The sequence below is a fragment of the Triticum aestivum genome, chromosome 7B (genome assembly GCF_018294505.1).
Source record: "Triticum aestivum cultivar Chinese Spring chromosome 7B, IWGSC CS RefSeq v2.1, whole genome shotgun sequence".
Taxonomy (NCBI): Eukaryota; Viridiplantae; Streptophyta; class Magnoliopsida; order Poales; family Poaceae; genus Triticum; species Triticum aestivum.
This window is the reverse complement of record NC_057813.1, coordinates 541,288,488-541,303,378: the sequence shown is the minus strand read 5'-3', so window position 1 is coordinate 541,303,378 and position 14,891 is coordinate 541,288,488. Positions and strand designations below refer to the sequence as shown.

Here is a 14,891-nt window from a genome sequence, read left to right as displayed (position 1 = left end):
AAGGGTCAGAAAGTAAGCTCACCAGCGAGTCAATTCCAAATGCCACTACAACGAAACGAGTAGCTCAGGAGCTTGATCTTCGATCAGAGGTCTAGGACTAGGAGAGATGAGTTTGCAGGTGTAATATCACATCGCCTTTAAGGTAAAATATACATTCCACTCAAACCAAGTGCTTCTCAGAATTATTCAAAGTTTTGAATAGCGGGCTAAGCCTCTTAGCGGTGGCTCATGCTGCCAATGTATATATTTAAGTCCATTATTTCAGTGGAATAATCTACCAATAACTCACATAGTCTATTAATGTACCAGGACTTTGTCAACCAAATAACTCGCATAGGATTTAGAATTATGCTTTTGGTTGGTTTAGTTTATTAATACTACTTGAGGTAGCCTTTTGAAAATATATGTAAGCAGACCTGAGTACTCATTGAAAGTGTTTTGTTATTAACATTCATATATATGTAGCTCTGATAAGTGTTGGTGGGTTTAGTTTTCCAATACAATGACTGATGTTTTCTGTATAGAATAAGATGGAACTAAACATATCCAGTGCAGCATTTGGAATTACTCAACTTTGACAAGCTTCAACAGATATAACTTTATAATACTCCCCCCGTCCCAAAATAAGTGTCGCTGATTTAGTACAAAGTTGTAGAATAAGTGAGACTTATTTTGGAATGGAGGGAGTACATATAGTTCATCTTGCTTTTTCAGGATAGCATGCAGATCACCATATTTCCTATTTGATAAGCATATGATATTTACTGTCTAACTCTGAACTATAAATAATATGATTGCAGGTCGCTGTCTATCATCTCTCTCTCTCTCTCTCTCTCTCTGACTACCCCTCCTCCCATTAATCTATCAATAACTCACATAGGCGTTTGAATTTATAGGAACGGACATGTTATCTTGCAAGTACATATGTATACCATTTTTTGGCTTAAGAAGCTAGCATGGACTATATTTTGATTCCTTTGTTGCCTGCTAGATGGTTTTGTGTAAACGAAAAAGTTACCAAATATTTTCCAGCTATCTCTTGAGTGATTTTGCTTGTTAGTAATGTTCACACTACCTAAATCCTAAGCTAGGGTTTATCAGTAATTAGATATACTTAGGTAAGTAGAACTGTAGCAGTCTAATAATAAAGGTTCATCAAAATGGGGAATCTTTCATGTACATGATCACATTTTTTGTTGGGATTCTTTTCTTATTTTCCTCCCCTAAACCAGGACATCACAGCCTCTGTTCGCTTGATTAAGTGGCTTTGATCAGTTGGTGTAAATACTAAGGTTTTTTATCAAGAGCAAATCATAAAGTCATATACTGTAGATTTGTAGACTAAAATAGCCGTATATCCTCACTATTTGATTTTGGATGTCCCTCTTTAATGTTTCTCCAGCTGACTACAAAGTTGCCGTTTTAGTTGCCGACGCATATTTTTATTTTGATGAATGTGGGAGAATAGCGAAAGGGGTACATTTCAGTTATCATATGATTAGAAATATACCTTGCTCCCTATCTTTTTGGATATGCACTTTTGTTACTTATGTGAGCTATGGTTGTCCTGTTACATGTACTTCTTGGGCCAGTAGCACTACTCATCTTCATGTACAATGTTTATTTATATACAAGACAGAATGACTGCAGACTTGGTTTATACCAGGTCTCCTTTTCAAATATGGTTCTAATTTTTTTCTTTGATGCCAGGTGCCACATTGTGCGGAACAAGGAGAGATTGTCGAGGCGGAGCCGTGACGGTTGTGGAGGTCATGATAATTAGTTCATCATCATGAAGCAGAAGAAGTCGGTATAGCTTTGTCATGGCGAGGTTCTCACCTGCTTTGCGAGTACTTATTTTTATATGCTCGAGCTTAAAATTGGTTTTGTGGCATCATGGATAAGGCAAATGTGACAACTGTCTCTATTGTTCTGTTTTTTGGGCAATTTCTTTTCCATTGGCCCATTATAACCTCTGTTACTCCCTCCGTTTGGAATTACTTGTCTCAGAAATGGATGTATCTAGAACTAAAATACATCTAGATACATCCATTTATGCGCCAACTAATTCCGAATGGAGGGAGTAGATATTTGCAACATGCTCACATGGTAAGGGTGTCCTAAACTGACGATTCATGTTTCATTGAATTGTAAGGGTGTCAACAGTTCTTTCGGACAACGCCTCGACGAGCAAGATCTTATAAGCTATCCAATACACTACTTTCATCGTATGTCACAGAAGAACTATATATATATATCGGTTCTCTTAGGCTACTTTGAGGACTTGCTTTTGGTATATCATGTGACATTTTCTATGACATGCTTAAAGTGATGTAATTAACCAAACCATTATTGTTATTAGTGCTTAGTTACTCCTATATCTTTCTTTCAAAAATTCAAATGATGGAATCAATGGTCTATATTTCCTTCAGTCTCTCGAATATGAATAGTGGACTGGTGGGTGATGCCATCATATAACAGCTTGAATCGAATATGAATAGTGTTCTATCAAGTTAGATATAATGTCACTGCATTGTAAATAAGTTATTGTATGCTGCAATTCTTCTTTGTTTTTTATGTACTGTTGTAAACCTGCACACTTTTCCCTTTCATCATGTCAATCTATCAAATGAGACCAACCCAAGGGCTAACCCTCGTTGACATTTTTTTATAGGAGAAACTCCGCGAGCACCACGTGTCCAAGCCAGGACTTGAACTCAGGTGGGCTGGCAGCAACCTCGGCTGCCCAGCCAACAGGTCGACGCCCCATCCTCCGGGTTGGATGGTTGCCTGGTTGGGTATGAACGCACTCGGCAGGGGTGCGGGGTGCCGCAATCCACACTTTCCATCTAGTCCTTCTAAACCCCCACCATTCTTCTCTGGCGCTGTCAGCCCACCCCAAACCATCAACCTGTCCATTAAGAAAAAGATATTGCTGCATCCCCAGCTCTGAGGCAGTCTGCGCCTCAGGGCTGCGCTCCAGAAATCGATTGGCGCGAGTTACAAATTCAGGCAACTTGCCAATAGCGAACACAAAAACTTTTAAGTTCAGAATTCACTCATGACTGTTGCAGTTGTAGAGACATCACTCTCTGTAGCTTTTCGGACGATATACCAAACCACCGACTTAGCCCACTGTGTGAATACACTTGCACAACCATTAATGCAACGGGAGTTGTAGCATACCAAGGCAAAACCGACAGACACTAGTTAGTAGTTACACACACATTTGGTTAGCTTCGATCCCACTTCTCCACATTTGGCCGACATACTAGTTTCACCGCCACGGAAGCTATCAACAGAAACGAATTTGGTTAACTATTGGAGTTTGTTTGAGCCTAACGATCATGATCTAACTGCTGCAGCACCCCAGGAACAGTTCCAAGAAGGAAACTTTGCTGCCTGTAAAAAATAAATATTTATCAGGGGCATGAGGCAGATAAAAAGACAGAAGAGTTGCAAGTTGACCAAAATCTAGAAAAAAAGGACAGGAGTAAAATGACTCTGTAAATGAAACAAAAACAAAAACACAACAGTTTACCGTGCATTGTTATTCATCATCACGTCTTGCAACTTCTTGCGGCACCCCTTCGTATCCTCTTCAAAACATGGCGAGGAGCAACAGACTCAGTTTGCGAGGAATTGCTGTCCAAATCATCTGACAAGCCCATTGGTAGTGCATGCAAGGAAGTCAGATGATAAACTTAGAGGTTTTCCCTAATCTTGTTACTTTCCAGCGTTTCTATTTTGTCTACACAGCACATGCATACCTTCGATGCTGTTCGTGCCGTTGGAAGTATTCTTTCGCTTGTTGACGATTGTTGGGATTAGCTTTACATTCTGCGCACACAACACAATTGAGTTATACATGACATGAATTGACCTTCAAAAAACATGACATGCATATAATCCTTAGGTTTGTAGTTACCTTCACGTCTTCATCCTGACTGAACTCATTGTTCCCTGTTTTGTTTGTATCAACCTTAGCTGTAGCTTCCCGCTGGGTAATCCTAATGCGGCCAACATTACCGGACCTTTTCTCGCCTATGGTTATGGTACCTTGGCCCATTTGTTGCTCTGGTATCATACATTTCCCATTGAAGGGTGGCATCAAGCAAAACCTGAAATTTCAGGTGTCAAAACTTCAGAACTGTCAAAAGAAAAGAAGTAAAGAGGCTATCCCATATATAAATTTTACAGAACCAAGATATTTAAGTTACTGTATGTTTCTTAAACCCTTAGAATTGTGATGATACAAGAATATTATTTGATCTTATTAGTGAATAGAGTTCTTAATCTTGACACAAATATTATTAGCTGATGATTACAAAATTTAAATGCAAAATGAAAAATCATCCAGTAAGCACATGCTGAACTAGCAAGATGAAGTAATCAAGAAGACAGTCAGAAAACAATAAATCATGATATGTGAGTGTAAAATAGTTATTTCTAGTGCTGTGTCAGACATGATTGACATGAAATTTATTATTTTCATGTTTTTGAACTGTATTTTCATTCTAGTTTGCAGTTCCAACAAGAAACTGGAAATTTTGAACTTGGCAAAATTTGAACAGTAATTGGTTAGCATAGAGTCAAACTGGCATGTAGCTGGCTTCCGGGATGAACCCCAGGAATTTATTTTTTGTATAGAGCCAAATCCTAGTCACAGAAGTCAAATCCTAAGTACAGTCGATATTGTTGCAAACTGTAGGCTCCAAATTTCCCCCGGCTATGATGGGGGACACTCAAAAGAATTCCTTTAGAATTATAAAATCACTACAGTTCATCAACTAAGCTTATCCTGTACACGGTAAAACAAAAAGCTTATCCTGTACTCCCTCCTTCCGGAAATACTTGTCCTAGAAATGGTTAGGACAAGTATTTCCGGACGGAGGGAGTATGATGTTGGGTATGATTGCCTGATACAAACCATTGATCTGGTAGAGATTCCGTATCAAAGCCGGCAGTCAACACTCTCCATTTACGACAGCCATAACACTGAACCCATTCATGATCAGGCTTGCAGCGGCCGGCCGCTTTTCCCTAGATAAAGAAAGGTGTAGAGTGAGTAACACTTCTAAATGCAGCGGACATAATCTTCCAGAATTGTACAGGAAAACCTTAAAGGTACCACCGTCATAACTTAGTTCTTGGATAATAAACATTTGGCTCCTGATCACTAACAGAAACAAGGATTGAAGAGCAACCCCGATCCCTTACCCCACTACTACATCCCTAGCAGCATGATTGATTATATACATGTAAAATATGTTTTCCGTAGTAAAGTACATATATTCTGCAAAGAGAAGGTGCATACATCACACCGATGTGTATACGTCCATCACCATAGTTTCAGAAGGTAAGTAGCTTTCAAACTCATAATAACTAAAATTATTTTCGATTGTCTACATACCATGATGATACGAGACGGGGACTTCACCCCGTTGAGAGTCTACCATATTTCCGTTCCTACTCGCTATGGTTAACATTTTCATATGAGAGGTATCAAATAAATACAAAATGAAACAGACCGTAGTTTTGTTCTCAGTAAATGTATGATCAGTTATGTCCAAATCTATCGATGTTGTAGTGTTGCTATCTACTCCCTCGATTCCTAAATATAAGACCTTTTAGAGATTCCAATATGGACTACATACGAAGCAAAATGAGTGAATCTACACTCTAAAATATGTCTACATACATCCTTATGTAGTCCGTATTGAAATCTAAAGGGCTTATATTTAGAAACAGAGGGAGTACTTGTCTCTTGCCAAATCTAATGCAAAAATATTTCATAAAGCAGTTTGTGACCAGATATGCCTGACAAGATATTTCCCAATATAAACTATGTCTAAATTCATACCAATTCTACATTGTCAAAATTTGTTTCCCAGTATTCATCCATACTGCTACCCAGCCATTCCTCCAGCTCAGCATACATTTCACAATCTTGAAAACCTTGTTTGCTGTTAAGAACCCATGAATTGCCATCTTCATCATCCTGCAGGATAAATGGAGAAGTTTATTCAAACAAGATGAAACTGAACAACATCCCTACCAAAGCCAAGATATTATGAACCATACAACGAGTTCTGTAATATCTGCAACTCCTATTACTCCACGTCCCGTGTCAGCATTATGCATTTGACCTCCAACACGTTTGTAAGACTGAGAAAATAACATTAAAATCAAATGTTAGAAAAAGCATGCACATGTGTAGAGGCAAAGAATATTCACACTGAAGGTATTGAAGTACTGTAAAGTCTAAAATATATGTTAAATTGTTTAAGGTGCAAACAGCTTCCTGCAACGAAACAAACATTTATTGTTTGTAAGGTAGAACTAATACACTGAACATGAAAAAGCTCAACTTAGCTAGGTATTACATTCAATATAGTTTTCAATGCTCAACACACACGGGGTTAACTCCACACTCCTACCCACCCCAGCACGCAATGCAAAAAAAAAGTGCACTGTAATGGAGTAAAAGCACTGCAGCCTATGAGCACGACAAAGGCTCAGCTTGTGGTAGCTGAACTTGTTTTATAAAATATATACTGTGGTAATAGCCACGAAACAAAGAAAAAGTCAGTTGGCCAAACAATAAAATAGGCAAAAAGGTGGTTGGACCAACAGGCATATATAGCTAGCTGAAGATGGTCAGGTTAGTCATTTAGTGCAATGTCAGCTAATCCCACCTCTATTAGTCGACCACGCCAATACAAGAAAACCCCACAGTTCGTTCTTTCCCATTCTACTTTGCTCATTCCAATAGTCAACTCAATGGTCCTTCCCGCAATGTCACCAGAAATCACTGAAGTCGTGTTAAGGCTCTTGTCCAAAGGACGCGCTTTGACCTAGAGACCACATAAATTATAAACAGGGATATATTGTGCCCCAACAACATAAAGATGGGAGAATATCACATGGAAACCAACATTTATATGACATGTGCATTTACCTTAGACCCTTGCACTGTGATTTTCATTCGAGGATTCCGGAAGATAACTTCCAGGTAAGAGTGAAGTGAATAGTCCAATGGGACCTACACAATATAATTAATCAACAAGTCAAGCCATGCCACATTTGTAGCAGTTCCATAAAGCAAAGTGCACGCAGACAGAACGAACCAGAAAAACGAAATTAAGAAGAATAAGTTTGACATCACAAAGTCAAGCATGGCATTAGAGAGTACTGAATGTGTGTGAATATAATATCCAGGTTCTCAAGCTCATCAAGCCCCAAAATATCAACTTTAAAGCTATAAATATAAAATTCATTTATCTTGAATTGAGCCTAGAAGTTTATCTCTTGTGTCGGAAGCAAAAGCATTGTTGAGGAAATCGTTAACTAGTAACTGCTATGTTAGCTGGCAAGTAGGAGATTAAAAGGCTAATTGGTAAGTTAATCAGCCATTTAATCAATTAATCGGACGATTTATCGGTTTATCAGCTACTTGATGACCCTATGAGTAGGGATTAATCGGCAAGTTAACTGGTTAATCGGACGAATTCTTAAACAGGGGCAAAAGTACAACACACACCTGTTTACTTGTTTGTCCTAGACGTGATCTGACTCTTTTTGACCGGATTAATATGTCTCCATGACCTTTGTCAGTGGGGTTTTCATCAGTCCTCCCTGAATTCCAGTCCAAGGTGTAGTCTTTACCCCACCTATCTAAATTCCATATATAAATCTGTGTTCCAGTACCCTCTTCACCAAATAAACCTAGCTTTTCTCCGATGAAATACTCATTAAAGGGAGAGAATTCCTTGATAGCATTTAGGTTATATTTTGCAGTAGCTTCAGACTGGACACTCAAATCAACTTCCATGTATTGTCCTTCCTTCCGATAGGTCACCACAGGGATCTCAAGATTCTGTAGCAAATCAAACTATTATAGCCTTAACATAATACTCCCTCCGTCCCATAATGTAAGACGTTTTTTTGACACTACACTAATGTCAAAAAATGTCTTACATTATGGAACGGAGGGAGTAGTAGACAAGGAGTAAAAAAGTTGAGCACTGCTTACATCTTTATTTTCATTAAAAGACTGGGATAGAAAGGACACTGATCTGGAAGTTGAAGTTTGGGTAAGCACAATTGCATCTTTCCCAAGTTTCATTGCACCAGTCTACAAAACAGCACCCAAATTTGAATGAAGAAGAGTTGCAAGATGTAATTTAGTATTTAGAGTTTAACCTCCATAAATCTAGGGGTAAAGCAATGCAGCGGGCAGATGCTACGGTTCCTGTAGAACATTTCCTATCAGTGCAAACAACAACTTTCAAGTGGCAACTAATCGTTACTTCACTCATTGCTTGCGCAGTCAAGTTAAACATAATAGCACTAGCATGATAGCATTGCACAGGAAAACCTAGCTGGCAATACTAACGAATGACTGTAGCAGTGAGCCACTGACAGTATAATAGGCAAAGAACACATGTCTGGAAGTATATATTTAGTAACAGGCAAACAAGTCTTCATTTACTCAACAGCATTATATGTCTTAATAGTGCATTGTAGGCAAGAGAAATATATGAAGCTATCATCATGGCAGACATATTTCAGTCCCACATTTCAAATAAATCAGAAAAATTATTGCAACACAACATTCGCGGCGGCTCAGGATGTAGCAGCTTTAGTGACGTATTTAAAGGTAAATCATAACACGGACTACATCAATCATGAATAACAGAAGACAGTATAAAGAAGAGGGGAATCAAGTGTTACGCAGAAAGATATGAAGACCTTCTACAACTTGTTTTATGATAGATATTTACCTTAAATCCAATTCCAAACCTCCCAATCTGCTCATTGCAATGTTCATTTGGTCGTTTATGACCAAATGAGATCATTCTCATCATTTCAGGGTAAGCCATGCCACGCCCATCATCAATCACAGATAAAACAGGAACTTTGCCTGCTGCTTTCTTCGAAAACATAGTTTGGATGAAAATATCCAACCTTGCAGAAGGATTGAAGAACAACAAGAATAAGCAGTCAATACAATAAAACAACAGGAGTAGCTCCAAATATGTCAAATGCTATCTCTCAGTGAGGAATGTTCAGAAAATGTATTGCTACAGGTAACATTAATTTTAATTACAAAATAAAAGCAGCATGTTTTGTACATATTCACCTGGAAGAGGAGCATATAATGAGACAATAAAAATAAGGCTTAGATTGGCACAGCGATGGCTTTCAATGTGTATTTTTTCACTTATTATTTTTGAAGATATTAAAGGGTTGAAAACCTCTTGGAGACATTGAAATATCTATTACCAAAATTACTAGATAATATCTTGAATAACTAAGGTTACATAATGCAACATGATATATCACCCGGGTTGACAGACTGTCCTAAAAATAATTTTAAAAATAAACATTTTTTTCTGAGTTTAGCATATTGAAGTCATGTAGATACCTGGATGCACCAGCATCTCTGGAGTTGTCAATGAGCTCTGCTATTGCTCCAAAGATCCAGCCAGCATGTGTCTGACTGAGTGTTCGGAGATAAGTAGGGTCTGTGCTGACGAAATTTTTTCTAAGAGTAGATGTTCCCCTTTTCACTAATGAATCTGAAATTCTATTACCATCTTCAACAGATTCACATGGTGAGGATTCTGGATCATGGTGTATATGTGAAGCATTCAGCACTCTTGGATTGGGTACACTATCACAGATCTCCTCGCTTTTGTTGGATTTCTCTGGTGGCACATCAAATAAGTGAAAAACAGTTGATAAGAAAAAACAATTCAGATCAGCAGTAGGGAGTAGCTAATAGCAAACAATGGCATAAGATGATGCAGAGCTTCAGCTCCAACTATAGATAGAAGTATAGAACTTCCGTCAACAACATGAAGTAATGATCCACATAAAGAATGTAAAAACTAAAGCTCAGCAAATGCGACTCTTAAGAAATGACATGATGTCAGCTTCCCCTAGTAAGCAAATAAACAGTACAGCAGGCTGACTAAAATATATACTCATGAAGGACAAATAATGGATAACCCAAGCAATACATTATTGTCCAAGTAATATAGCAAAACTCTCACCGGATATTCCGGTCCTCCTTTTGCAGATTACAGGATCTTTTCGTTCAGTCTCATACAAGATCACAGCATGTGAGTAGTTAGGGCGTTCTTCAGATTGAGCAGGAAGAATGTGAAAGGTGAAGGACCCATGTCTAACAATACCGGCCTACAAGATAAACAAGAAAGAACAAGGGTCTTCACTTAACAGGCAACAAAATAAAGCTAGTGGATTGCTTTAAATACATACAAATTGCTCGACTTGCAGGCTACAAAAACCCTGCCCCAATTCTAAATTCCATTCATTGAAAACTAAACATTCCTAACAGTATTGCATCCCTCTTTCTCACATCTTCATTACTTTTCTGTCTCAACCGCTCCTGTTACTTTAACCCGTGCCTAACGCCTCTAGCTATCCAGTAGCCACACCCCACCAATAGAAGTGTAATCTTTCAGGATGGTAACTGTTGAAATATATTGCCCAGCCCTTCTCTGCCAGTTCATTTTTTTGGGTGAACTGGCTGGTGCATCCCTCTTTCTCACACCTTCATTACTTTTCTGTCTCAACCGCTCCTGTTACTTTAACCCATGCCCAAGGCCTCTAGCTGTCAAGTAGCCCCAACCCGCCAATAGAAGTGTAATCTTTCAGGGTGGTAACTGTTGAAATATATCGCCAGCCCTTCTCTGGCAGTTCATTCTTTTGGGTGAACTGGCTGGTGCATCCAACAGAACCGAGAGGCCTCGAGCTGAAGACCCAGTCAACACATTATCATTGATAAAAAAAATAATACTTGCAGCCTACATTGACCCCATGTCTAAGGTGTGGTGGAGCCTAGACGTGAGGGGAGTGTTGAAACATAGTGTCCGCCCTTCTCCACCATCCACATCCCCATTTTTCAAAGAGTAATTTGAAGATAGAAACTATAGCCTATATTGTATCTCCCATAGTAATGATGAGTAAATAACTGAATACCCATGAAGTGGAAAATATATTTACCCTCTTATTGTGCCAAAGGAAATGTATAAACTTTCCCCATTCACTACTCTGGCGAGCATCTTCCGGATCAGGATACAGCGAAAATTTCAGGAAATTATTCAGCTCGTATACCTTACTTGACACGAAATTACTAATTGACCAAAGAGAGGGCCTGTAAAGGAAAGCATAAAATTACTCTAGTGTTCTGACAGCATCGAATGCTGGTACAACCTTCTGCCAAGCGGGAAAAAAACATGTAAAAGAGAACGCTCCCACAGTAATTTTGAAAAAAATACTCCCTTTTGCTCTGCTTATATTTCCTTGGGATACCTGGTTTGTACATTTGAGGAAACCAAGGATATCATAGTTGTAATTATTAGAGGTTGGGTCGTTGTAATATGTAAACAATGCATGCGCCGGGGGGGGGGGGGGGGGGGGTTACATGTGCTCCTATGCAATAACTAGCTTCTTAATTTGGTAAGTCATAACTTCACCCAGAGCCTGTTTGGATACACTTAGTTCTGGGTTGGAAGCATTGGATCTGATCATTGTGTATCCAAGCAAACCTTCGAGTGGATGCGGCTAGTGTTAAACATGATCATGGCCGCATTCGCTTTGTAACAGCAGTGGGAAGCCCACCCATCAACAGTGTAAACTATAAATTGACTCGTCAGCGACAATATGCTACAGAAAACATGAATAATTTTGATCCAAGCTAGTATACAAAGTACACACTAGAATAACCAGTCGAGGAAATTAAGATCAACTTACAATTCTATTGAAACATCACAAGCTTTTGTGCGGCATATGTTCTTACAATCCTTTTGCAGCAGTACATGGCTCAACCCGACACCTACCATAAGAAAATACGCACTTCATGGCAAGTTTTGGAGCACCTATATTGTACCACATAGTATGACATATTCCAATGAAAAAGGAAAAAGCAGCAAAAACCAAGATTTATTCATAATAGGAGGTGTTGAGCTCAAGTAAAAAAACTGGATACATATGTTGATGCTATTCAATACTCCCTCCGTCCCAAAATAAGTGTCTCAAGCTTAGGGGATGATTTTTAATCTAAAGTAGAATTAGTTCGGAGTTTAAAGGGTGAGAATCTGTGAACTTCATCAATCCACACTATTTTTTTGCAGATTCTCACCCTTTAAACTCCGAACTAATTCTACTCTAGATTAAAAATCATCCCTCCGTCCCAAATTACTTGTCGCAGAAATGGATTTATCTAGACGTATTTTTAGTTCTAGATACATCCATTTCTACGACAAGTAATTCGGGACAAAGGGAGTACCTGCTAACTTCTATTTTCAGTTTTTGCTCGGTTTTTACTGCTACCTTTGGAAAATCGTAAGTTGGTAATGAATAAATTTGGCAACTAGCATGTGATAACTATCATCCAAGTTTATTATCCATATGTAAGCTAATAAAAGTATACAACCACAATAGTCAGTATGCACTTAGTATTATAGGCGGTAGACTATCCAAAATTAAAACTACAGGTGAGACTTTGAAGTATATCAAGTTTGAATAGTACAACATACATGTGGGGTTGGTCAATTTTCTCTCAACTTTTCTATGTCAGACCGAATCTACAAAAGGGTCCGTCTTTCAATATAACAGCAACAGTCGTACCTCGGTTTCTGTGTGGTGGTTCATTCAAATCAATCCCTTCCACGCATTTCTTCGCCTCCTAGAAACATCAACACACATCAGATTATAACTAACTCTTTTCAAAGCTTATGTTAGTGCACATACGCGCAGACTACAGTCAAGCCTACCTGTTACACAGAACTGTTATGCTGCCCATGAAGTTAAACACAACAATACAAGTAAAACACAAAATGAGAACTGAGGGCTAGCTCAGTGGGTGGTGTTCAGATCGCTGACCCCGCCACCCGCGTTCGAATCCCCACGGGGACTCCGCTGGGGTGCTATACGCATTAATTTGTAGTAAAGGAGGGAATCCCCCCCCCCCCCCCCCTTTAACCCCGTTTTTCTAAAGTAAAACACAAAACATTGGTAGCCAAGACATGAACAGAGCACACTTACAAAAAATCTGAAGTAATAAAAATGGGTCATTAAGTATACCAATAGACGGAAGAAAGTGATCCCACATCCACAAATTGTACTACAAAAAAATCCTATTGACAAACGAAGCAGGTGGACAAGCCACTCCTAAGCATTATTAGTGGCCCAGATGCAGCATAGTTACTCGTTCTTGATTTTCAGATAATGCAACCTTTTCATGTGCAACAACAAAAGAGTTCAACTCTGGGGCCGTGCCTCGAGGATGAATGAACACAGCCAAACTACTCTTTCTAGATAAGGCAGCAGGGGAACAAGATGATTATTCCTCTAATAACATGGGAAAGCAACCCTACCAAGTAACACAATGATTCCATATTGCATTCCTCAAGGAATGCAGATGATACAGGCAAACCACAACCCCTCCAAGACCTGGCAGACAAAGACCCAAAGGCCAAAATATCATACACACACTATTGCCAAATACATAACTAAGCACAAGCTTCAACATAATATCACCATATACCTCCAAATCGTTAAAACTAAGATACAACAAAATAACCGAATACAGCACCAAGGCCATGAATAATGCCCTTGTCATGCAACTAAAGATGATTATCCGATTCCACGCATAGCAAGATCAGGTACAAAATACTTCAAGATCACAGCCAAAAGCAGGTTCCTGCTTCGAATCAACCCCCAAAGCACACAATACAAAGACCATCGCTTAATTGACATGATTAAAATCATTCCCTGGCTTAAGTAGGCATTTCCACACAAATTGAAGAAAGCAAGTGAACAGAACAGAGCACACAAATTGGAAGCACGCAAGTTTTTAGTGCCCATGATTATCCCTCCCTTGCGGGCCCTGCAGAAGCGAAGACCAATTTGCCAGAAAAGGCATTTTTCAAAGAAGCAGAAAATAGCTTGGCGACGAGAGGGAATTTAATGCGCATGAGCCCCCGTTCCTTTTTGTTTTGTTTTGGCAGAGACAAAAAAACAAGGAAAAATCATGCTGCGGGGACGCATCAACCACTACGCGAGCAAGGAGCCCGGAATCTTTTGCAGAGCACGCGAGTTGGGCGTCGGCTATCAAGCGCCACACAAACGGCGCCGCGCACCCGCTTGGTCTCAAAAACCCCAAACACCCAAACCCCAACTGCCCACGAACGACCCAACCCCTAGGACTAGGAGAGCAGCGCAGCACGCGCACGCCATCATGCAACGATAACCCGGCCGGCGGCGAACCGGGCAGAACAGGTCCCCCTCGCGCGGCGCGATCGACGCGCGCGCCCCGCGAAATCCGCGGCGGGGATTGAGGGAGGGAGGAAGGGGAGCGAAGCTAGGGCTTGTGGTACCGAAGCATTACCATTGGCGACGCGGCCGGAGCGGGCGGCGTCGGCAGCGGCGGCGGCGCGGGGGAGAGGAGAGCGCGGGCCGGGTTCGGGCCGAGGAGGGAGGGTGGTGGTGGTGGTGATGGTGGTTGGAGGAGGTGCGGGTCTGTTTAGTGCTCGTAAGTCGTAAACACGGGGAAGGAAGGAAGGAGCAGAGGAAGACGGAACGGTTGCCTCGCTAAACCCCCGGTGTTGATTGCGCCGCTGGTACACTGTGATGAATGGCGACGACGGCGTGTGGAATGACCGATATGCCCCCCGCCTGGGGGAGCCTGGGCGTTTCCGTTCCGGCCGATGGATGGATCACGTGGCGTGCAGGGAGCAATGCTACACCTACGGGAAGCTACGAAAACTTTTACGTAATTGCCGCCGGGGCACACCGCTGAAATCAGAGGGGGGCGGTTAATTAGGATTTAGGAGTGGATGGTTCACTAGACGAATAAG

General features: G+C 40.3%; 1 protein-coding gene across 3 annotated transcripts; it reads right to left on the bottom strand.

The window, feature by feature from the left end:
• Nucleotides 1–3,028: 3,028 nt before the first annotated feature.
• On the bottom strand, nt 3,029–14,669 carry LOC123160380 (MORC family CW-type zinc finger protein 3). 3 transcript variants are annotated; one of them, XM_044578198.1, is made up of 18 exons: nt 14,423–14,669; nt 12,661–12,718; nt 11,785–11,866; nt 11,035–11,185; nt 10,062–10,206; nt 9,431–9,713; nt 8,787–8,970; nt 8,036–8,137; nt 7,544–7,879; nt 6,962–7,045; nt 6,699–6,857; nt 6,085–6,168; nt 5,864–6,001; nt 4,931–5,043; nt 3,929–4,121; nt 3,771–3,840; nt 3,542–3,658; nt 3,029–3,402 (listed from the first exon to the last, which is right to left on the bottom strand). In XM_044578198.1, exons 1-17 carry the CDS (start codon nt 14,423–14,425, stop codon nt 3,561–3,563), a joined length of 2,283 nt encoding a protein of 760 aa, XP_044434133.1. In that variant the 5' UTR covers nt 14,426–14,669; the 3' UTR covers nt 3,029–3,402; nt 3,542–3,560. The 3 variants fall into 3 exon arrangements, with proteins under 3 accessions (XP_044434133.1, XP_044434132.1, XP_044434134.1); XM_044578197.1 differs by lacking the exon at nt 14,423–14,669 and adding an exon at nt 13,410–14,279; XM_044578199.1 differs by lacking the exons at nt 6,699–6,857; nt 14,423–14,669 and adding an exon at nt 13,410–14,284.
• Between the last annotated feature and the right edge of the window lie 222 nt (nt 14,670–14,891).